The sequence below is a fragment of the Cornus florida genome, unplaced genomic scaffold, assembly GCF_030987335.1.
Source record: "Cornus florida cultivar Cherokee Brave unplaced genomic scaffold, ASM3098733v1 CherokeeBrave_3.0.0_Hap2_Chr11, whole genome shotgun sequence".
Classification (NCBI taxonomy): domain Eukaryota; kingdom Viridiplantae; phylum Streptophyta; class Magnoliopsida; order Cornales; family Cornaceae; genus Cornus; species Cornus florida.
In genome coordinates this window covers 65,013,463-65,037,750 of record NW_026775581.1, presented here as the reverse complement: position 1 = coordinate 65,037,750, position 24,288 = coordinate 65,013,463, and the positions used below count along the sequence as shown (strand labels likewise).

Here is a 24,288-nt window from a genome sequence, read left to right as displayed (position 1 = left end):
AAGGGGTGAGCATAATGCTCAGTATGAGGCGCCTAAGACATACCTCTTATGACCCCGTAAATTCATATAATGAATAGAAAATAAAGAAAAACGGGATCATGCCATACTGGGGAAAAACTTAACAACAAAATCAACACAACATATCAAAACCTTAAACGAGCCATGCCATGCTATGAAATGCAATGACGTATAATGTCGCTCCCCATTTCCAAAACCTTTTCCATCATCACTTCCAAACCGTTAACGTAACCCGTCCTATGACAACTCTATGATGGCACGAGAGAAGGATTGGCTAACTATCCCTGACCCATGGCAACTCCATGGCGTCATTTGGGGCCTAGGTAACTCAATCACGCTAGGGCAGTCCCCCTAGTTCCTTCTAGGTTCTATTAATACCACGAACCCTAGGATACTCCTAGGCGACCAGTTTTTGCAAACATTTGTTCAAAAACTTTTCCCTAAAAATATTTTTCATTCTTTCCATTTCAAATCAAATTTTTTCCCTTTTTATTGCCCAATGTCATGCATGAATGCATCATGCCTTTCCATGCCATGTCAATATTGAAATCTTACATATCATAATAACATCAAGCTTGTTTTTAAAAAAAAAAACTAGTATACAACCATTCACAAAATCAACCTCACATTTTTAAGACATGGCATATTAGGCATATAAATTCAACTTTAACATGTCTTCTCATACAATTCAAAAAGTCAATATACATATGCTCAATTATCACATGATATATAATTATCATATTAAATACGCAAAGCCCATAAAAGCATAAGCAATTTTCATGAAATTAAAACATGCTATAGCCAAATTTTAAGGAGAAAATTCATTAAAATCAAAGAATGTGGGTATTAGAGACTCCTACCTTAAAGGATGCAAAAAGCCCCAATTCCAAGCCCTAATTTCAAAAATCCCAAGGTTGGCCAAATGGTGATTTACTTCGATCAAAACGAAGAGCTCAATGAGCTCTCTAACTTTGCCTTAAGTGGCACTATTAAATTCCCAATGGTTGAAGAGAAATCAAAGCTTGAAGATTGTGAAAGGAAAAAGAAAAAGAAAAGTTATGGAGAGAGAGAGAGCCTGTGTGAGATAGAAAGAGAAAAATGAGGCCAAGTAATGGCCTCATGGCCATAAAATGATTAATTGGTGGTGGGTCTCACCAATGAATAAAAATCTTCCTTTATATATATATATATAAATTAAATTTCAACCACACAATTTTAACTTGTAACAATGCAATTGTGCACAAAATAATTATGCATGAAATGTAGTAAACCCGTGACACAACTCCCATGCATAACAATTCTGATAGCAAGTCCCACTTGGGACCTCTAGGCCCGAAAATAGAAAAATGCCGAAATAACAACCATTACATTTCCAAGAGTCCTGAACTCAATGGAATGCCCTTACTAACTCTCAGACACACCCGGCATACCCCACGGTGTCTTTCACGCAAAACAAGAAAAGACAAAAATACCCTCGAAAAATAAGAAAATTATAAAAAATAAAAAATGGTAAAAATTGGAAACATTACACATAATCATAAATGTCAATAGGGTTCACAAGATAACCCACCATCATCCCACCCAATTCAAATGTACCAACATATTCATTACATACTTCAATGGCCATTCTCAGAATACATTGCATCAAAATACTATCAAGGTTTATAATTACAATTACAGGCCATAAAATATACAAAGCTGTACAAGTTTTACCATGGTTATAAAGAAATGAGACTTAAATACAAAAAGGTGACAAAATAATCATCTAAAATCCGTTTATGCCTGTGGTGGAACGTCATCCGCCACTTCATTTCCAAGACCTGAAAATATTAATATAAGGGGTGAGTTCAACCGCTCAGTAGAAGGTTCCTAAAACACACCTCTTAATGACCTCGTGAATCCAAACAAAGCATAGAATATACGAGTACGGGATTATATTGTGCCGGAAGAGATTATAATAATAACAATAACAACCAAGCCATGAACAAGTCATACCGTGTTAATGGAATGCAATGTCATGCAATATCGATCCTCGTTTTCCAAAACATTTCCGTTTTACCATTCCAAATCGTTAATGCAACCCGACCAATAGCAGCTTTATGGCATCACAAGAGAAGGATTGACTAACTATCCTTGACCACAAGACAGTTCTAGGGCGTCATTTTGGGTCTAGGTAGCTCAACCACGCTAGGATCTCTCCCTAGTTCCCTCTAGATCACATTAACACCACGGACCACTAGGTAACTCCTAAGTGCCTGGGTTTTCGCAAACCATTTCAAAACTTTTCTCCAAAACAATTTTTATTGCTTTTAAAAACAGTTTTTCCCTTTTGCATGCCCAATGGTAATGTATGAATTTTTGCAAGCCTTTCAATGCCATGGCAATACAAACTTCTATACATAATATCAACATTATGTAAGCATGCTTAGAACATGAATTTCCACACAACATCACATTCTCATATCTATAAATCATGGCATTTTAACAAGAAAGGCATATAGTGATAATTCAATCAAGCTTATATATCTTTACCACAACTCAGCTAAATATGTAATTTAGCATATTTAACACATATGGTACCTCTTCATGCTTAATATACATACAAAATTATAATATTCATAAAACAATTATACAATTTAGTATGCTTTTAGTCAAATTAAAAGGGAAATTCACCAAAATCCAAGAAGATGTGGCTTAGAAAACCCCTACCTCACAAATGGAAAGCAAACCAAAGAAAACTCCCAAAATTTAAAATCACCAAGGTGGTTCAAACGGGACTTTGCTTTGATCAAAACGTAGCCCTCATCGTGCTCGTCGACTTTGCTTTCAGTGGTAAAGTCAAAATCACAATAGTTTGGTGTAGTCTAAAGTTAAATTGGTGGAAGAAAAAGAAAAAAAAGAAATTGCAATAACAGAGGGAAATGGCGTGAGAGAGAGCTAATGAAAATGATCAACATTAGTTAAGGCTAAGGATGGTAGGTCCCATGGCTTATAAAAAAAATATCTTCCTTAACATTAATATACATATATACACACACACACACACACACACACACACACATATTAAACACTTGTAACCACATAATTAATCATACAACCAAGTAATTATGAACATAATAATAATGCATGAAATGCAACAAACCCGAAAAATAGTCCCTGTGCGTTACAACTCCGATTGCAGGTCCCATCTGGGACCTCCCGAGTTGAAAAATTAGAAAATCCCAAAATGGCCAATAATGCATTTCTAAGAGTTCTGAACTCAAAGAAATGCCCAATCAACTCTCAGAACTCACCCGGCATACCCCAGGGTGCCTGACACGCAAAATGAGGCGAAGACTAAAATAATCTAGAAAAATCAAAAAATCCTTGAAAAATGGAAAATAGGAAAAATGGGAAATATTACAATACAGTGGAGTGAAAAACGGGAAGAAGTTAATGCTGTTGTTGAAGGATTTCTCTGTTGGCTGTAGTTTCAACCAACTAAATAATTTCTAAGTGAAGAAAGGAGAAGAATGAAATGAGCAACAAATATTATTATTCTTGTATTCAATTCTTTGTTGTGTTGATATCTTTTAACAATAAATCCTTTAGACTATATATACTATTCTCTCATAGACCATTGAACTTTTCAAGATAATTCTCAACCACACACATGATACATGCACTCACTTGATACATCTACACACTTGATACATGTACAGTAACAGATATATGAATAAACCCAAAATACACAATGAACATGGCATTACTTTAATTTTAACACACCCCCCTTAATGCCATGTTGTGACACCCAACAATTCTCTAAAGTATTCAAACTTATTTTTTGGAAGTGCTTTGGTAAAAATGTCCGCAACTTGGTCTTCAGTCTTACAATACTTGAGTTGAATCTCTTCATCCTCCACAACTTCTCTAATGAAGTGATGCTTGATTGTAATGTGTCTTGTGCGACTATGGAAAATGGGATTATTTGTCATTGCAATTTTGGATTTGTTGTCACATAAAATTGGAGTAGCTTCTCTTTGCTTTTCACCAACATCTTCAAAAAATTCTCTTTAGCCATATTGCTTATGACGCTACTAATGATGCTGAAATATACTCAGCCTCGGCAGAAGATTATGCCACTATTTCTTGTTTTTTAGATGCCCATGAAAATACACTTGAACTAAGAGAGAATGCATAACTAGAAGTACTTCTCATATTATCAACACATCTGGCCCAATCACTATCACAAAAACCTAACAACTTTGTATCAACATTTTTCTCATACAAAATGCCAAAATCAAGTGTACCTTGTATATATCACCCTCTTGGTAGCCCCAACTTGAATTTGGCCTGGATTGTGCATAAACCGAGATAATAAGCTTGTAGTATATATGATGTCGGGTCTTGAAGATGTCAAATACAATAGACTTCCAACCAAGCTTCTATAGAGAGATGCATCCGCTTCTTTACTTCCATCTTCTATAATCAATTTTTCATTCACAACCAGGGAATGCAAACGGATTTGCAATTCAACATTTTGAATTTTTCAAGAAGAGTTTTTGCATACTTCTTTTGACAAATAAAAAATCCTTCTTCTTTTTGATAAATTTCAAAGCCCAAGAAGTAATGCAACAAACCCAAATGACTCATTTCATATTTTTTCATCATCTCCCTTTTAAAATCATCAATCATTGTTCTATCACTACCGGTAAATACCAAATCATCAACATAAAAAGAAACAATAAGAATCCCGATTTTACCTCGTAATGACCCGATCATTTTCTTTCCTTTCTATTCTTTTAAATTTTACGGATATATATTTTTTTTCCGTTGATTTTTCCTTTCCGAGTTCGAGTTTTCGTCACTTTGAGTTGTTTTGAGTACTCGGGAATAGTTCCGAGACTCTTTCTTTTGGTTTGATAATGTCCTCGAGAGGACCACGCCATTTTCACACTTTTATTTTTTTTGGCATTTTTCTTTTTCGTCTTTTTCCCGGTTTCGTTTTCCTTTGCGTAACCTATCTGGTTGTGCTTGGATTTGAATCCGGCCTTGCATGCATTCATTTTACTTGATTTTCATGTGATACGCAATTTTACTTTTGTAGAAAAACATGCTAGATGTTTACTTTTACCCGTAGGGGCGTAAATGTAAATACTTTTGAAAATTGTTTTCTTTACTTGGGGTATTTTTTATAATTATATTTTGATGATATTTTGTATTTAGGGTCCTTTTAAATGTATCTTTTGAATGGCACTTCATTTTAGACTTTTTGAGAAATTCACTTTTTGAGTTATCTAGTGGAGGGGTATTTGTGTAATTATGAAAGGTTTTTGGAAAAGTTTCTTGTTTTCGGTTCAAATCTTCATGGGGTTCCTTTTCACTTTTTATTGATTTTGGCACTTCCAGATTATTTTTTGGATTTTTATTTCATTTTGAATTTTCGAATCCCTTTAGTCGTTAAACTTGTCCGGGGCATATCTCCTCGCTTGGGATTCGGTTTTCAACCCCGTTTCTTCCGTTGATCTTAGAATTCCATTTTAAAACTTTGTTCATGGACCATTTTTATTCGAGCGCGTCTTGACAATTTTCACTTTTTGGACCCAGACGGGGCTTGTTCGGACTGTTCGGGACACCTTTTTGAACTATTTAGGGTAGTTGGATGAGAGAGAAAGTCATTTTTGCTTTTTCACTTTCCCAAGACAGCAACCAGCCACCATTAATGGAGCTAGGGGCTGCCATCATCTCTCTCCTCTTTTCATCTTCTTCCTCTATGATTTTTCTCTTCCCGAAGAAGACTTTTTTGATGTCATCAACGACGCGGTGATTTCTATTCGATCGGATTTTGATTTGCAACACTTTGAGTTTTTGGGTATGAGTTCAAGCTTGGATTTGGGTGTTGTCACAAGAGGATTTCTTGCCCTCCTTGTTGTCGCCGTCGTAACCCCGATGTTTCGTCGCATTTGGTGAAGTTTGATTTTGGTGTGATTTGGGATTTTCATCTCAAAGTGAGGTAGGGGGTGTTTCATGTTTATAATCTTAGTGTTTTACATGTTTTTGAAGTTTATATAACTTGTATACATGTTTATAGTTTAGATCTAGAAATGGGTTTTATTTTTAATTAAATGATAATTTAATTTTATGGTTGTAACATGCTTAGAAGAGATTAAAAATATGATATTTAGATAACTCATGACTTGTTGTTTGTCATATATTAATTTTGAAATTTTTGGATGACTTTTGAAATTAAGAGATTTTTAATTAATTAAGTTAATTAAAAATTAATTAAGTGTTTAGTGGCTTAATTAGATTTTTGATTTGATATTTGTGTTAATCATGGTATGTTGCTTGATATGTGTTAATTTCATGTTATTTGGAGATATTTTGCAATCTAGAGAAATTAATTAATTTTTATTTAATTAGTTTACATTTAATTAATTTATGGTTTATTTATATCTTTGATATTTTCAAGACTTATTATGTTATATGCCATGGTAGTTGAGGACTTAGGGCATGTCTTGTGTGTTTCCACAATTTGATTGTGTATGGTATTTGATTAAGTGCATTTAATATATATGTATATACTTGTTGTGCACTACTTGTTGATTTTGGAAACTTGGGATGTCATAAGAATGACCATGGCTAGGGTATGGCTCTAGTACGGGGGATTTAAGAGCCCTCTATCTTATAGTGCGCACTTAAGGGCCGGTACCCACTAGCTAGTAACCCAAATGATGCCTAATGTCTGGTTCTACTCCGGCGTGATGTCCAAGTATCCGTATGATTGATTTCGCATTTCAATTCCAAGTTGTTTACTTTGAGAATTTATATTTTATTATTTAGTGTTTGATGTTCCAATGTTGTCTAAGTTGCATTATTATTTTGGCTTATGTTATGAATGTTCTAATGTAGCTGAGGATGATCCTTTAATCCCATATTGAACATAGACGTTAGGTGGCATGAGCAACATGGATTGATTTATATCAATTTATAAAGACTTGTAAAACTTTACATTATACGCATGTTTATTTCCTACGAGTAATTTGTTTACTCACCCTCATTGTTTGGGACATTTTTTAGGTAAAGAACCATGTTTTAGGGGCATTAGCATGCCTAATGGTACTTGCATGTTATCATGATGTACATTGGGGTGGAGGATACCTTTGGTCTAAGTGACCAAGGTCCTCCACATGGTCCTCATTGTATCCTTCCATTGATGAAATAGATTGACTAGGACTACCTCTTCTCCTAGGATTTCGAACAATGGATTCAAGATGAAAATTTAAAGGGACAAGAGTGGGTCTTAATGATCTACCACCATGCATGCATAATGCAACACAACAAGAAATAATGACAAACACTTCACCTTCACAACAAGTCAATAATTAACAAACTTCCTCCACATACAATGTTCCCATACTCCATGCTTTAACAACAATATGCAAGAAAAGTAAATTACCTCCACGCGGGCTCACGATTTATCTAAGAAATGAAATACAAGCCTCCACACTGGCCGACGATTTAACAAAGGGTTTGAGTAAGAAAAAACTCACAAAGGTCCTTTAGCACTTTAACTCCAAATTTTTAGCTTTTAGCTTAGCATTTTTTTTATTTATGATTTTAACCTTTTTCCTTGCTTGCTTAGCTCCTTTGCTTGAAATACTCCTTTACTCACATTCTTAGCCCAATGCTCTTAGTCAAACAAAAACAAACACAATAAGTAACAAAAATTGAAAACAAAATAAAGACACGATCAAAAGAGTACTAATTCCTAATTGATTCCACAAATACGACGTTGCCAATCAATCAATCCCCGGAAACGACGCCAAAAACTATGGTGATACCCCGAGCGTGTGCACAAAATAATGCACAACACTTTGAGTTTGGAAATTAGTGTCAAGTGGGCATCATAATTTAAATTTATAAACCGCTTAACACCTATACTATGTAGTATGAGTGAGAAGGGATCGTCCCAAGGGATTGAGGGTCGTACTAGGTTGAGGAATCAAAATTAGGGTTAGTAGGTCGAGTGATCAAAATAGTGGTTGGTGGTTGAATTACACTAAGATGCAATTTAAACTAAAGTAAACAATAATGCAATTAAGAGAATGAAAGAGATAGAGAGATCTTGGGGTTTAGAGATCACCACTAAACATACTTTTATACACCTTTAATGAATGATTAATGAGGGAAAAAACATGTATTGCAACAAAGAGTGTGTGTGTGTGGTTGTTTCCATAAGCATGAATGACAAATTAAGCATATATTGTCTAAGCAACATGGTGGATAACACAACATATCAAATTAAGCCATTAATCCCTTCTTTAAGCTCACAACCAAACACATTACAAGGTTAGAGATAAATGTTACTTGCTTTCATAAGTATAGAATATCAACAACAAGTATGGATTGTCCTCCCATTTAACAACTACACTACAACTAAGCTAATGACATGAAATTAAACTAATTAAACTAAGGGAGATGTACAATCTATCAAAAAATGAGTATGGACCATCAAATAAACCATAAGAACATTCCATTAAGCACTATGTTTTGACAATCTCTAGATCTATAATATTAATACACATAGACATGCATCAACAACACAAGAAATAGAGACAAATACATGAACATCTATTCTAGCATACATAGACATATGGATAGAATGAAATGATCAATTAGAAGTATTAAACCATATAAATCATTGAATAAACAAGATATATATATATATATAACTGTCAAGACATGAATCACAATACAAATTCCCTAAAAAATACATAAATCAAGAAGTAGAAAGCATGCTTAGGGCTAACTCTAACCCCAAGAAGATGTTTAGCCACTCATGGATGATGTCCTCCAACCCTCAAGGGCAAGCTCCATGGAAGAAATCTGCTCCTTGGTTGATGAAGAGTCTCCAATGTCTCTAGCCTCTTCCTCTCCTTTGCTTCCTCACTAAGTATTATCTTTTCTAAGTATGTGTATATGTGTAAAAGTGGCTCATATTCCTTATATAGGTAGGTCAAAAATCACCCCAAATGAGCTGGGCTCATACACCTATTATCCTCTCATGATTGGATATGAGACAACTTTTAAAGAGCTGGAATTTTGATTTTTCTCGGGATTTGGGAAGTTTGATCGATCGAACTTGGGGTGAGATCTATCGAACATCGCTGAGATCTATCGAATTGAAGCTAGATCGATCCTCAATGGCGGCGCCTTTTTGGATAAAAACAAATCTGAGATATTTTGAAGATATTTTTGGGAAAAGGACAAAAGTGGTTGGTAGGGTGGTACAACTAGATAAGATCTAGCATGTGGATAAGGACAAGAAAGTTCGATCGATCAGAGAATAATATTGGATCGATCGAACTTTTAGGATCTCTGAAAATGACATCATGGCCTGGATCTATCTTGAAGTGCTGAGATCGATGGAAGTTGGATCGATCAAACTTTTTTTGAGATCGATCGAAGTTGCTGAAATTCCACCATTTGCTTCCTTTTGCTCTACTTTGCTCCTTTCTTTGATTCATCCCAGAATTACTTCATTTCTGCTCTTATTTGGCTGAGTTAGCTTATTTTGGGGATAAGTACCTGAAAATGGAAATAATACAAAATCAATATAAAACGGGAAAATAAGATAGATAAAGGTTCTAGAATACCTAAATTTAATGGATTTAAATACGCACTTTTCAGCGCTCATCAAAGCTATTCAGAGTTATATATATATATATATATATATATATATATATATATATATATATATTAAAAAAAAAAGAATTACACCAAATAAGATTTAGTTTAAAAAACAAGAATTATAGACCTTGATTACAGACCTTCATCATAAAATTGAATTATAGAAAATAAAATTAAAACAAAACCCATAAAATAGAATTATAGACCTTCATAAAAATTGAATTACAGAAAAAAAAATTAAAACAAAACCCATACATACATGAGGGGATATGGTGCCATGGAGTTCAAAAATCAACTAATAAAGCAAAGAAAAATTTTGAGATATTGATGTAATATATATTATATACACACATACACATGCATATAGAGAGATAGAGGACCTAGATGGTGTTGTTGGAACCAACATAGTACTGATCAACAGTCTTCAACCATCCAACATCGTGCGTGTGAGGAACTAAATGAACATTGAGTTTCCCGGGAATAATGCCTGGTTTTGATCTAGTGTCTGGTTTGCGAACGGCGAACCCGAACTGGAACAGTGGGAGATGGAAACTGAAAGATAAGGGTTTTGAACTTTTGATTCTTGTTGATTTTGTAGTTTGCAGTTGCGCCGGGGGGGGGGGGGGGGGGGGGGTGGAATTGCAGAGTTGAGAATGAGAATAGAGATGGAGGCGATTGGGGAGGCTGAAATGATTTGCCCTAAAACTATATTTGGCTATTTGGGAGGCTGAAATGATTTGCCCTATATATATAATATTTCTGAAAAAGAAAATATATATATATATATATATATATATATAGGTTTTTTTTTGACTAGATATTTTAGATTTTAGATTTTTTTTAATTAAGTTTAATTTTAGTTTCATTTTAATATCTACAACTTGACTGAAATGTACATAATGTTAACATTAGTGATGCAAATATGAATGGTGGGAATGGTAGTTGAAAAAGAATAGTAGTTGTGTCAAAAAATAGCATTTTGCATAAAATGCATCATTGGAGCAGAATTACTAAAATGTAACATTTTGACATTATAGTACTATCAAAATATAAATTTGACATCCGAATTCAACATTTTACCATTAGAGACGCTCTAAGCGGGAAAATCAGCTCCGTCAATAGTGAGTCGAATTGACGGTTTAAGAAGTTGTTTATGATGCGAGGAGGTTGAAAATACATAATTTTGCGCTTATTTTAATGCGTTAAAAGTGTCATCAGTCGTGAGGTGGAGGGAAAAGACAAATCGTGGTCAGTGTTGTCAGCACGGATAATGTTATCCAGGTAAAGAGTGCGCAATTGGTCTGTTCTCGTTCTTATTCATCTTCTACTTCATTACTCGGGTCGATAGGCACAAAGTGGATTAACCAAATTCCAATTTTCGAAGTCTTGTTAGGTACCCTCAACAATGACAACTCTGGGTCTTGGCCTTCCACCCTTCAACACTCTCAGCGTCTCGCGTTGTAGTTCCAGTTTTCGAGATGAACATCGCATGATGCAATTGGGTTCAGGTTATTGCCTCAGCTCTCCAGATCCCTCTCATCTGAAACTCAGACGCTCTTATAGAACACGACAAAGGGTCAGTGTATCTTCCACCTTTTCAATCTTTCGTTCAATAATTAAATTTGGTCTATTATCTATCTATATGCACATGTATTTGAATATATATACTGTATGTGTGTGTATATATATGTTTGAATGTATGTTTGTGTGTGTGTATATATATATATTTAATGAGACGGGTCGTCCTTGTATTTGATTTAGTATTCAAGAATCATACGAATGCAAGCAGTTGAAGAGGAATACGAGTTGAAGCAAATGAAAGATATGGCTGCAGCTAGAAAGAGATGGGAAGCTATGGTATTTCTGCTCAATTACTTGCAATTATTACTAGGATTTTTTAAAAATTTGTTTCTATTTCATTTTACTTAAATAGATTTACTAAAACCCTGGAATTGTTAGTATTATACTACCATAGTTGATTCTTTTTACAACATTCTTGTTTATGTAATGTATTAGTTTCTTGTTTCCAGTGAATTGGGTTTTTAATCACTTGCAAATTCCTGCACGGAATTGAAAACTACTTGACTTTGTTTGTAATTTAAAATCCCAAAAGCTAGTTCAACCATATCTGTTTGTGGACATACCAGAAGTGCTGCAATTCCATTATCAGTTGTTTGAAATTTGTGTCTTACAATTGGAAGTGGAACTCACTTCCATTCCAATTACACGAGACTAAAATTTTCCATATCCCGTGGTTATCATGAATTCGGTCAGATTAGGGTAACATATATGATTCTTCATTCTTAGTTTCTACAATTGGGAATAATATCCGTAACATATTCTTCAACCAAAATCTAATAGTAAAATAATAATGATGATAGCAATTTAGGTCTATATGCACCTTCACACAAATATATATGTGTGTGTGTGTGTGTATAACACCAAAAGCAGACACATATATATATATATGTGTACATGTCAGGACCCGCCAACAATGTGTAGATACGGTCTGCTTTGCACACTGTTTGTGTTCACGGTTTTCAAAACGTGTCGACACAGTTAGAAGGCATCCACACATATAAGTGCGGTTTGCTTTGCACATTGTCTGTGCTCGCGGTTTTCAAAATGTGTCGACACAGTTAGAAGACATCCACACATATAAGTGCCAACAACTTCTCCCGAGGCAAAGCGAGACGACCAAATATCTATATAGCGTGGTTTAGGCCTTGACATATGGTATTAAAGCCAATCCCCAGCCGGAAATAGGGGGATCGTGCATAAATTCATAAGGGTTACGCCCTAAGAAGCACAGACATGCCAAAATGGGCGAAGAATCCGTGTTCAACACGTGTCGGACACGTATACCAAGCATCGGACACACCAAAAAAAGGTTTCTAGAATTTTTTTTTTTTTTTTTTTTTTTTTAAATTTTCGGACACAGCATGGACACTCCACGGACATACGTGTCTGGAATTTTTTATTTTATTTTATTTTATTTTATTTTTTGTTAAATTTTTTAATGCTCATATGTTCTTTTTTTGTTTTGTACTATCCTTTTGGTATTGTAAATGGTAAAAGTCCTAGGTCAAATGATGGATGGGAATAGATGATAGTACATTGACTTGTTTTTGTATCTTTTATTGGGACTAGCCTTTAGGTTTTTGTGAATGTTTCTAACGGTAAAGTCCTGAATGTTAAACAGTCATGAATGTTAATAGTCTTTTCTGTCTATGCTTTTGTATTTGGAGTAAAGTTGCAATGATGATTAAATGATACTAATTATTATTCTAATGTCTTGTTTTTTATTTGGTTTTATAACTATGCAACATTGTTCTTTTATAATTTATTAGTTATGAGTTATGATTTGTGTTTTTTTTTTTTCATTGTGAGGTTGATGAAAAATGGTAACACTCAGTAATTTTTAAAGTACTACATCACACACACACACACACACACATATATACTATTCGCTGTGTCCTCACCATGTCCGTGTCCTAATTTTTTTGGATTTGCCGTGTCACCGTGTCCGTGTCGTGTCATATCCGTGTCCCGTATCCGTGTCCGTGCTTCTTAGGTTATGCCACTGAAGGTGCTGGGTCTGAAAAGGGGATGATTGAGATGTCTCACATCACCTGGGGGGAGAAGTTGCTGGCACTTATATATGTGGATATCTCCTAATTGTGTAGGCGCGCTTTGAAAACCGTGAGCTCTTACAGTGTGCAAAGTGGACAATATCCACACAGTGTGGCAGGTCGTGACAATATATATAAACATCAAAAGCAATATCACTTCCTTACTATTTCAATATTTTCACTCTTATTTATTTGTCTGTCATGTTATAAATTTATAATGCATAATAAGGACATGTTTGATGGAATTGTGACTATAATTAGATTAATTGTTGGAGAAACAACTCAATTTTCAATTACTATAGGCTTTCATTAAGTCAATGTCATTTTACCTTTGTTATAATGAACTGACGGAACGTGTTTAGAATGGGTACCCATGGTATGTATTCATTGATGAATTTGTTTGTCAAAATCGCGATCTTGGATTGTAGAATTGCACGATTCTACTATCCCACCAACCCAAAACGAGTCAACTCGTATAGAAATCGTTCCCCTGTACAGAATCGTAGTAGAATTGTGTAGAATCGTAGTAGAATCTTGCGATTCTACAAGATTTTGAGATTTTTTTGTTTGGGCTTATCTTTTTTGGCCTGGTTCACTTTCTTAAGTGTTGGATTCTCTAAATAAGAAAGGTCCACAATTTTGGGGCCCAAAACAAGTCCATATAAATAAGAAAAAAACACTAGCCCTAATCCCCAATTTTTCTTCTTTTTTTTTTTTTTTTTTTCCTGTTGCTGTTCAAATTTTTTATTTTTATTTTCCTGTTTCTGATCAATATTTTATTTTTTTTAAGCATGAAGAATGGGCCCTTTAATTCTATTCTGTTCTTTACTTTTTACATTATGCTTTGTAACTATGTTTAGTTCCTTTTCTATTTTATTTGTGTTCTCTTCTTTTAAGGGAGCTGTTGTAAGTTTAGATTAGGATTTGGGATTTGTGAACTTATGTTATGGATTAGGATTCAAACCTTCATCTTCTCACACACTTCACAACTTACAAATTGCATAGTTGTCATGAGAGCTCTACCTTTTGAGCTACATTCTCTTTTATATATTTGAACTTTGGTATGGTACCTTCATACATTTTTTATTTTATTTTTTTGGTGTTTTGGCCTTATTCTTGCTATATTTTACACATTATATTGTTTAAGAAGTTAGTTTGAATTATTTTTTTTTACTAGTTGGTAGAATCTTATGATTTTCGATCTGATTCTACGATTCCGATTCTACGGAGCCCAAAATGATTCTACGTAGAATCCCGATTTTAACAACCTTGAAATAACTAAAGCTGGTTTAAGACAAGCATAACTAAAACAAAAATTGTCATCAGGCTCGTTAGGGAAGAAAAAGTAAGGCTAGGTCAGCTGCCAAAAAAATCAGAGTTGATATATAAACCATTAAATAAATTATAAATTTTATTTGGAAATTATAAAATAAATTACATTAATATCTCTAACTCATTCCCTTCCTCTTCTTCTTCTTTTTTTTGGCTTTTTCATATGTAAATTTTGTTGGTATTCCGTGATAATGCTAAGACCTATCTAGGCCGTGCAAGGCCATTCGTCGACAGGGAGGTCTAACGTTCTATGTTGACTTTCCTTTTTGGTTACCTAAATCTGTTTTATCATAGGTCAGGCAGGAAAAAGTCAAAGTTCTCACACCAAGGGAAGCTGGGTATGCAATTCAACTCTCCGACAAAACGCTACTCGACGTTCGTCCCTCTACTGAACATAAAAAGGTGAATGCTTTTCCTTCTCAATTTTCTTTTCCAGTGAAGTCATATTGTGTGAACATGGATGGCAGATGTCATACTTTCTGGTACACCTTTGGTACTCGATCAAAATTTTGTATTCTCTATCACTCTCCACATTACTTCATTATAGATTATCACTTTGTCTTAGGAGTTTCCTAAAAACTCTGCATTAAGGGCAGAAGTTGCACATTCAAAGCTTGAGTAGTGTTGTAAGTTCATTTTTCTTATTGAATTATGCATCACTATTACTTGTTGATAATTTGTCATTGCATACTTAGTTTTACCTTTTTCCCCTTTAAAAAAACTTGGACCACATTGTCTCTTTCCACTTCCATTATTATGTTCTCATAATTGTAGCTCTTGTTTGAAGGCATGGGTTAAAGGCTCAACCTGGATCCCGATCTTTGATGTTGATGATAGATTTGATGCTGGAATTCTCTCCAGAAAGGTCACAAATTTCATGATGGGTATCATACAATTCTCTTCTTTTTTGTAATTGGTATTATTTTTCCAATTAATTAAAGGACTTCCTAATAGTTAAATGAATAGTCAGTAAAAAAGTTTGTATGGGTTTCTATTAGGAACAAGAAAGTACATTTGCCATTGATTAGATTGCGATACATAGACCATCCGATTCTTCTCAGTGTACACATTATGGGTATATGTGTCCAACACACGAGCCAGACTAGACATCCCGATTCTCCATGTGTGATAATCAATGAAGAAGAAAAAAAACTCAAATTTGAGAGGAAAGAGGAGTTTTCTACTTTTGAAATAGATTAAAATCCAATGTTTCATCACATCCCATTTAATCCAAATTTTTAACAGGTTAGATTCTTAAAAAAAAAAAAAAAAAATTCATATATTACACTAGTAAATAACATATATTCTATTTAAATGTGGACGTGTCAATGTACCATACACAAGTTTTGGACACATTTCAAGCGAAGTTCCCATATCCTATGATTTGGGATTTAGGAAGATTGCTTGATACGTCTATTTGAGTCTACAGAACATAATAACCAATTGACAACATGATAGGTTAATAGTTATTTTTAAAGAATAAAATAATTCAGTTCTACTATTACTCTTGGAGTTTGCAGGGTTGTTTAATCAAAATTTGTGTTTCTGCAGGAGGTTGGTGGAGTGGTATTCCTATGTTATCTTATGATAAGTATGTTACAAACTGAATTTATTTCTTCTATTTTGATAGGTAAATCCTTTTGTATCTTTGCTTATGATATTGTAGATTTCTTGCTCATTTCTTTCTTTTATTCAACAGCAAATTTCTATTAAAGGTTGAGGAGAAATTCCCAAAAGATACAGACCTTATTGTTGCATGCCAGAAGGGATTGAGGTGATGTTATCCTTTGAACTGATGGGTGCTCAGCTACTAGATTATCAAGTGAAGTAGTCACTACAGTTGTTTTCAAAGTGTTTGGAATGAGAGTAGTGTGTTTTAAACCCCAAGGGGTTGGCTCAAGTGGGTAAGAACTTGGCCTTGGTGCCTCATGAAGCACCAGGTCTAAGGTTCGAATCTTCTTGGGTGCAAACAACAGTGTCTAAGGTTCGAAGAAGAGAGAGTAGTGTGTTTTATTTGCAACAGGGTCTCGTGATTTTGAGCAATGATGCTGCTCACCTTTTTGTTCTTAGATTTCTGTTCTATTTCATGTTTTTGCAAAGGATCATGTTTTATCTTGTGAGTCCTCTGTTCTGGAATATGAAATTGTGGTGTCAGATGATATGGGGAACTAATGGAAGTTTGGAGCCGATTAGTATACATGCAATTCCCAGTTCACCTAAATATTTGACTAATAAAGCTTTACATGATGGTCAAGACTTTTTTTTCCTTAATCTAAATTTACTAATATTGCTCTATTGGACACCAATATTTTCTTCAGGATAACAATGTTTTCAGATGAAATTTGCCATCCATTTAAACTAAAGAAGAAATATATACTTTCTGGGCAAATATGATTGGTATAAACAATGAATTTGCACACAATAGGAGTTGTTACTTAAATTTAGTGTTTTTGATAAGTCAGTCAAAATTATAGTTATTCATTCATCTAGGTTAGAGATGCAAGCTTTTTGGATCTTAGTTCACATCACGGTAGTTCCTTGGTGAGGCTTCGACAGTGCACCTTCGTACTTCCACAAACCGAAACCTCTCAAGCTGTTCCGCAACATGTATTTATAAATGGAAGTTTATTTAGAATTTGCCTGGGGAATGTTGTAATCTACGTTGGGCTGCCATCTGCATTGAGTAAAGAAAATGTTAAATGACAGTAATTCAATTTAAAAGTAGTAGAAATTTGAAACATGAAATCATTCGTGATGTAAATGACATGGTATGATATATTTTCACATTCCTTGCTTCATACTGAACCACATTAATCAGGCAGATCTCTTGCTGCTTGTGAGTTACTGTACAATGCTGGTTACAGAAACCTTTTCTGGGTTCAACGGGGTCTTGAGGCTGCTGAAGAAGAGGTACAAGTGTTTATGGAGAAGTTCCCTTTTCTTTTTGATTCCTGTTTACCTGGTCTTTTAAGTTTTTTCATACTAAAGTATTTGTTGAAATTGTGGCCCTATTTCATATGGAGCAGGATCTCGAAAGGGAAGGTCCTCAGCCTTTTAAGTTTGCTGGGATTGGTGGAGTTTCAGAGTTCCTTGGGTAACCAAATCCTATTTTTCCTTTTAGACATGTTTCCATGAGAAAAGGATGATTATTTTCTTTTTCTATTTTCTCACAATATGAAAATCTTGCGTTTACATTATTTTCTTTTCTATTTTCTCACAATATGAAAATCTTGCATTTCCTTCTGTTAATGCAGTCATGATCAACTAATATTCTTGCTTCAATATGTGGTCATGATCTTGTATATACTCTGTACATATAAGGAATTGGACCTTAGATAATCTCACCTAGGAATTACTTTTAAGCCAACCTGTGTTGCCGTATGTTGGTGTGGTGGTTAGTCTCGAGTTTTTTGGATGGCCGTGAAAGGCATGGAAAATGATCCATAGAATATTGGCAGAAAGGATGCGGGATTAGATAACTACCAGAACAGGGATGAATTTTCTCTGACCCATGTGATAATTGGACATACCTCCTTGCTAGTAGGTATATCATATCCTGACTTTAAGAATATTAATTATTGTCCCTGACTTATAGTCTAACCCTATATCTTTTTCCAAAACATTGTTAACTTGCAATAAGAACCTATATGCTTGGACTTTAATCTTTCTATGTGTCTATAAGGGGCCATATCCGTGTCTGTTGTGACAAATACCGTGAACCAAGAACACAATCATGATTTACAATAGAAAAGTAAACACACCACAGACAAAGAACACAAAGATTTACGTGGTTCGGCAAAACCTATGTCCACGGTGAAGATCCGGCAAAAGATTTCAGATTGCGAAAACTAGGAAATTACAAGTGTCAGTCCCAAACCCTAGCTCTCTCTCACCCTCTTTCCTATTGTTTTCAGTGTTCTATTGTTATCCCACTCCAAACCCTAAACGCCCTTGTACACCGGGTATCAAGAGTACTAAATAGAGTCCAATACCAGCAAGGGAAAGTGGGTCAAAAAAAAATTACCGGGTCGAATTGTGACCCAGGACAAAACAAAATTCGGGCCATAACATCACATTGTCTTGTCTATGTCAGATTCTGATACTTCTAGGATTACTTGTGGATGAGTGTCTGATAACTCTTAGACATACCCATAATTTAACATCCTTTTTTTTTTACTTTCCAAATACATATTTGATATTTCTAAAATACTCCGGTTACATAGCCAATATTTTTCAGATACTCTGAGAATGTTTGGCAAGTGTTTAACTTTAAAATTGAACTTTTCCAAGTATAATAGCGTAGTATGATTGTTGAGAAAAGAATAAGAAGGGTTTCAAATGCTTAGATATTCTTCAAATAAAAAAGAAAGAGATATAACTTAGTTCAAAGTTTATATCCATTCAACATAACTCTCATCTTGTTTGTAATAATTATTTAATAAGGGAATGTTAGTAACAATATATATGACATGACAAATAATTATTACTTTTAACTTTTTACATAGATACGTATATAGATTTTATTCTTTTATATATCTATATAGAAACAATATATATACATATACATTGTTTTGTCTTTATCGTATCCATATCCCATTTTTTAATCCGTTTTCCATATCTGTCTCCAAACTTCATAGCTATTTGTATGAACTTCATTTGTATTTTTCTCAATCTGCATGTTGCGTCATGTACTTTGAATCTGTCAAGATAATTTAGTTAATATGACATAATGAAGTCTAAATTAAAAATCAATGCACTAATTGCCATCACCTGGTTGTCAGTTGGACTGACCAGCAAAGAGCTGCAGGTGCCACGGAGGGTTGGGAATACCGATTAGTTTTCTCTGCTCGTCTGGTAATAATTCATCCCAGACATTGAGGAAAGAAACAACACTGTTTAATCTTAACTCTGTTATTACCACTAGAATGATCTCCAATCCAATTGTTTCTGTCACAGGTTGGAGTCTTTCTTGTAGCTGATGCTGTGTTCATTGGGGCTCAGCAATTGGGCAGTTATATTAAGGATTTAAGGCCTCACTGAAGATCAATGGCTAAACTCTGAAGGTATTTGTGACCAATTACATTGAGAGACGACAGATCAGTTATGGATCTCCTTACTGAAACCAGAGACCAAAAAGTTGATGAGCATAAAGGACCCTTCCTCAAAAGCTGCGCCATATAAATCATTTAGGACAAAACCCTGCACCCACACCCTTTTCATTTGTCTCTTTCTGTAATCTCTCAGTCGATAAGAGTCATAGTTTTTGCATGATTCTTCCTTGTGTGGTTCTGGAAGTCATGCTCTAATTGTGTCATGGAATTGATAAGCCAATAGTGGTTTGTAAAAGGAGAGATTAATAATTAGTTTCAGAATTCTAGATTTTGAATGCCAATATCTAATGGTATGTTCTTATTTTTCACATGACTTGCAAATTGTACATATTTAGTGATTTGTGACTTCTTTAGAACCTTTTCTTTCTTGCTGATAACTCATTTTCAGATCAAGTCATGATGTCATTATTCAACTTAGTTCTCATGCGGACTAGGCTAGTTTGGAGTACAAAATTCTCTATTATTTTATGTGCTTTCTATTTAACATATAATTTTTTAATCAGCTGGTGGGTTGGTTCTAGTAGTCAATCAACCCAGCCCACTCTGAGCTCTGGATATGAACTTCCAACCATTGTGTCTTGATGGAATGGAACCTGTGGTCTATCACCACATCATTCTGTATTTTACCCCTTTCAAGATTTTACTTGAGCACTAACTGTTCTCGAAATGTCATGTTACCATTGGATCCGGAGCATCACAATTGTTAATAAGCTCCATAATCCTCCAAGAAAAAAAGAAAATGGTTAACGGTTTCATCTTATTTGACTGGGCATCTTTTATTGTTTCTTATCTTTATTTGTGCAATGAATGATATGAAATGTATGGGTACTTTTTAAATTTAGGATGACCTGTGAATCTATGTTATATGGACTCTTCAAAAGCATGTAAAGTATCCATGTCAGGAGCACGATACTTGGATAAGGGTATTGGATGTGTCTGACACATTAGGTCAGAGATGTACCTAAAAAGCATATCCAATAATTTAATTTTATTAGATTATTACTTCATAGTGAGCTAAATGCCCATTTTAAACACTATATTACATAAAACTGTTATTTTACTCTAGAAAATAAAAGAAAATATTGCATTATATAAATATTTAGCAAGATTTGACACATCCGACGCTTGGATCATACTAGCACTAGTACCTGAGTTCCAAGTAACATAGCCACAGCTTGAATATTATTTTGATTTGATTTATTTGTTGACAAGTCTTCTCTTATGGAAACCATGGTTTGGCTACCACAATCAGAGGAGATTTTCTGTGCATTGTGATACCAAAAACTTCTGTCATATCCAAATTTTTATTTTGGATACCAGGAGGAAGCTCCCAATCAAAGCTGTGGAGAAGTTGAGTCAGTGCTAGCTCAACACTTGCCATTCCGAATGTAATAGCAGGGCAGCCTCTTCTGCCAGCTCCGAAAGGTATCAGCTCAAAATCTTGCCCCTTGAAATCAATAGTTTTTCCCATGAATCTCTCTGGTTTGAATGTTTCTGGATTTTCCCAGGATTCTGGGTCTCTCCCTATTGCCCAGGCATTGACAAAAAACCTTGTTTTGGCAGGAATATTGTACCCATCAATGGTTATATCTTCCATGGATTCTCTTGGGACTAATACTGGTGCGGGAGGATGTAAGCGGAAGATCTCTTTGACAACAGCTTTTGTGTAGTGCAGCTGAGGCAGGTCACTCTCTAACACAAATCTTTTTTCTCCGACAACTCTTCTTACTTCAGCTTGTGCTCTTTCCATGACTTTGGGATTCATGATGAGCTCTGTCATCCCCCAATCTAAGGTTATGAAGGTTGTATCAGTTCCTGCGGCAAACATGTCCTGCAATAACAGTAACAATTCTTTAATTGGGGGGTCTAAATGCAAATTGTTTTGCTAAAAATGGGAGGAAAATACACCTGTAATTTGAACCATTTGATTCTATGGATGTGAGTGAATTTAAAGAGAGAAGCAGAGAATAAAGGAGATTTTACTACCAAGATGATGGCTTTAATATTGTCCATAGTGAGAGGCATTTCGGTGGCTTCACTGTGTCTTTCTAGTAAGACATCCACAAGATCTATGTTGTCTTCCTTTTTTTTCTCGGGATTTAGATGTTCCTTTATAATCTCATCAAAGAACTGGTCGAAACGTCTAAAGGTGTTCTGAAGTCTTGATTTCATGCCGGTTAAGGTGTGCATAAATTCCATGGAAGGGAAGAAATCTCCAATGCTGAATCCTCCTAGCAACTCCTGATACTCTTCAAGCATCTTTTGGAACCCAAGTCGATCATAGTCCCCTCCTGCTGAGAAATCCCTTCCAAATGCCATATGACAGAGGACATCATTTGCGTATAGTCCAAGCATCTTGGTTAAATTGGTGTTGCCAGGATATGATTCTGCAACCCGATGAACCAGACGTGCAACTTCTTCTTTTCTTACAAAGCTGTAAGATTGGACACGCTTGGCACTTAGTAGCTCAAGTATGCAGATTTTCCGTATTTGCCTCCAGTAAGCTCCATATGGGGAGAAGACAACATCAGTGCAATTATAGAAAAGATGTTTGGCTGAAAAGATCTCAGGACGGCTTGAAAGTGCAAGATCATGGGTTTTTAACACTTCCTTCGCCATTCTAGCTGAGGAAACCACAACTGTTGGAATCTCACCAAGTTGCAAGTGGATGATGGGCCCAAGTTTCTCAGCTAGGCGGTATAGAGATAGGTGCGGCATGTTGCCTAGCTGGTGAAGGTGGCCGATGATAGGTAGCTTTAAAGGACTGGGAGGGAGATTGGACATTGTTTTCCTTGAGGTTCCCTTCAAGAGAAAATTCAATATGACTACCAGAAAAGGTGAGGCTAAAATTAATGAGGGTAGGATGCCTTCCTTCAGCCATTGAAGGAGAGCCATTGGAGTTCCTTCTAGCATTGTGAGTAACAGACACCAGTTTCTTTGTGAGTTGCCAGACACTACTTTCTTTGTGGGTGGGCATCTAATTATATGCCTAAAAGTCTAGCCCCTCTTTTGAATTTTCAATCATCTAAAATAGTTCTGATTTACGAATTTTGTAATAAATTTTTTTTTTTTTCTCTTTTTCTCTTTTATACACGGAATGACAGAATGGCAAAATTTAGAAAATCTTTAGGAAGATTTCTCTCCATCAAAACTGTATATTATCATCTCATTCATAACTTTTGTTAGATGAACTGTCTTTTTCATGGTCACTTTGTTTTTCTTCTATTGATTTTGTTGTCAATCTTATCAAGGCTCCTGACAAGTTTGTTTGTGGCTCTCTTTTATCTCTGTGAAAATTGACAAGGGAACTTTTCTCTTGGTGGTCCCTGTTTGATTGGTGACAAAGTGTTGCCATTCAGGATTCTGACAGATGCACTGAACTTCAATAATTTTGCTATTCTTATGATCTGTGGAATCTTTTCTTGGCAATATAATCTTTAGGATTCTGACAGATCCATTCACTACAATAATTTTGCTATCCTTGTGATCTATGGAATCTTCTATTGGCAATATATGGACACTTGTTACACCTTTGTATTTAGGTCTGCTAAGCAAGATTAATGCTTTATAACCAATATCCCACCAAGGATGGCGAGATTACCATTTGGTTGGGTCCTTCTTTCACCCTGACCCGCCCTTAACAGGAGGTCTGAAGAGTAGCTGGATAGAAAACCTGACAGTGTTGGAGGCTTGTTAGGTACTAGGATAGGGTGAATCTGCCCCGTCCTGGTTACATATGAAATCACTTAAATAGCCTTACTTCTCTTTTATTTTCTGCAATAACCTTACTATATGAATCATGTTTGAGCTATTGTTGGGATTGGTCATGCATACTATTTTTTTCCCTCTCTGCTGTTACTCCTTCCAGTTACACCCTGGCCGCCACCGCTGCCAATGAATGCATGCTGCAGCAGAGCTGACATTGTTATAAAAAATCATTGAGGTCTTGTTGATCCTTCCAAATTCATAATATATATATATGTTGTGTGAGAGAGACTTTTGTTACATATTTGTTGGATGACAGTCTTCAATCTCCCTATGATTTTTTGCTACCACAGATCTAATATGTATATGATTTGAGATATCTATATAGCTTTTAATTGTCATTTCTTGTTTCTTTTGCCCTCCACATTTCACTACAGAACATTTCAGCCAGGAATTTTAGTTCCAGTGATGAGGCATCTGGTATTGTAGGTGATTTTGATTAAAGTGGAATTCTTCCATATTACTGCAGTCGCTTGGACTCGTTAGTCTCCTTCTAACAGTGAATTTTTTTCATTTTGTCACTTGTGTTGATTGATCTCTAATATTATATCATTAACTGAAAAAATTATTTACTGGGTTAGTCACCTTAACAGCATCCTGTATCCAAGTGCAATCTTCCTTCAAGCTTTGTGTTCAGTATAGAATAACATTCCAACATTCCTCCATCCATATCAGACGAGTGTAACACAAACAAATGTGACAAGTCAGAAAGATTTCATTGCCTTGGATCGTTTGGTAGCTTTATGTATCAAACTTGT

General features: G+C 35.1%; 2 protein-coding genes across 4 annotated transcripts; one reads left to right on the top strand and one right to left on the bottom strand.

Annotated features, from left to right (window-relative positions):
- The first annotated feature begins 10,996 nt into the window (after nucleotides 1-10,996).
- Nucleotides 10,997-20,073, top strand: LOC132281613 (rhodanese-like domain-containing protein 11, chloroplastic). Of its 3 annotated transcripts, none has more exons than XM_059783306.1 (10): nucleotides 10,997-11,266; nucleotides 11,452-11,547; nucleotides 14,949-15,056; nucleotides 15,442-15,538; nucleotides 16,206-16,245; nucleotides 16,354-16,428; nucleotides 17,477-17,564; nucleotides 17,681-17,748; nucleotides 19,462-19,508; nucleotides 19,611-20,073. In XM_059783306.1, exons 1-10 carry the CDS (start codon nucleotides 11,096-11,098, stop codon nucleotides 19,631-19,633), a joined length of 813 nt encoding a protein of 270 aa, XP_059639289.1. In that variant the 5' UTR covers nucleotides 10,997-11,095; the 3' UTR covers nucleotides 19,634-20,073. The 3 variants fall into 3 exon arrangements, with proteins under 3 accessions (XP_059639289.1, XP_059639290.1, XP_059639288.1); XM_059783305.1 differs by having other exon boundaries at nucleotides 10,998-11,266; nucleotides 19,436-19,508; XM_059783307.1 differs by lacking the exon at nucleotides 19,462-19,508.
- A 663-nt stretch (nucleotides 20,074-20,736) lies between these two features.
- LOC132281612 (cytochrome P450 71AP13-like) lies at nucleotides 20,737-22,888 on the bottom strand. The gene is made up of 2 exons (XM_059783304.1): nucleotides 21,752-22,888; nucleotides 20,737-21,596 (listed from the first exon to the last, which is right to left on the bottom strand). The coding sequence occupies exons 1-2, from the start codon at nucleotides 22,676-22,678 to the stop codon at nucleotides 20,985-20,987; spliced, it is 1,539 nt and encodes a 512-aa protein (XP_059639287.1). The 5' UTR covers nucleotides 22,679-22,888; the 3' UTR covers nucleotides 20,737-20,984.
- Between the last annotated feature and the right edge of the window lie 1,400 nt (nucleotides 22,889-24,288).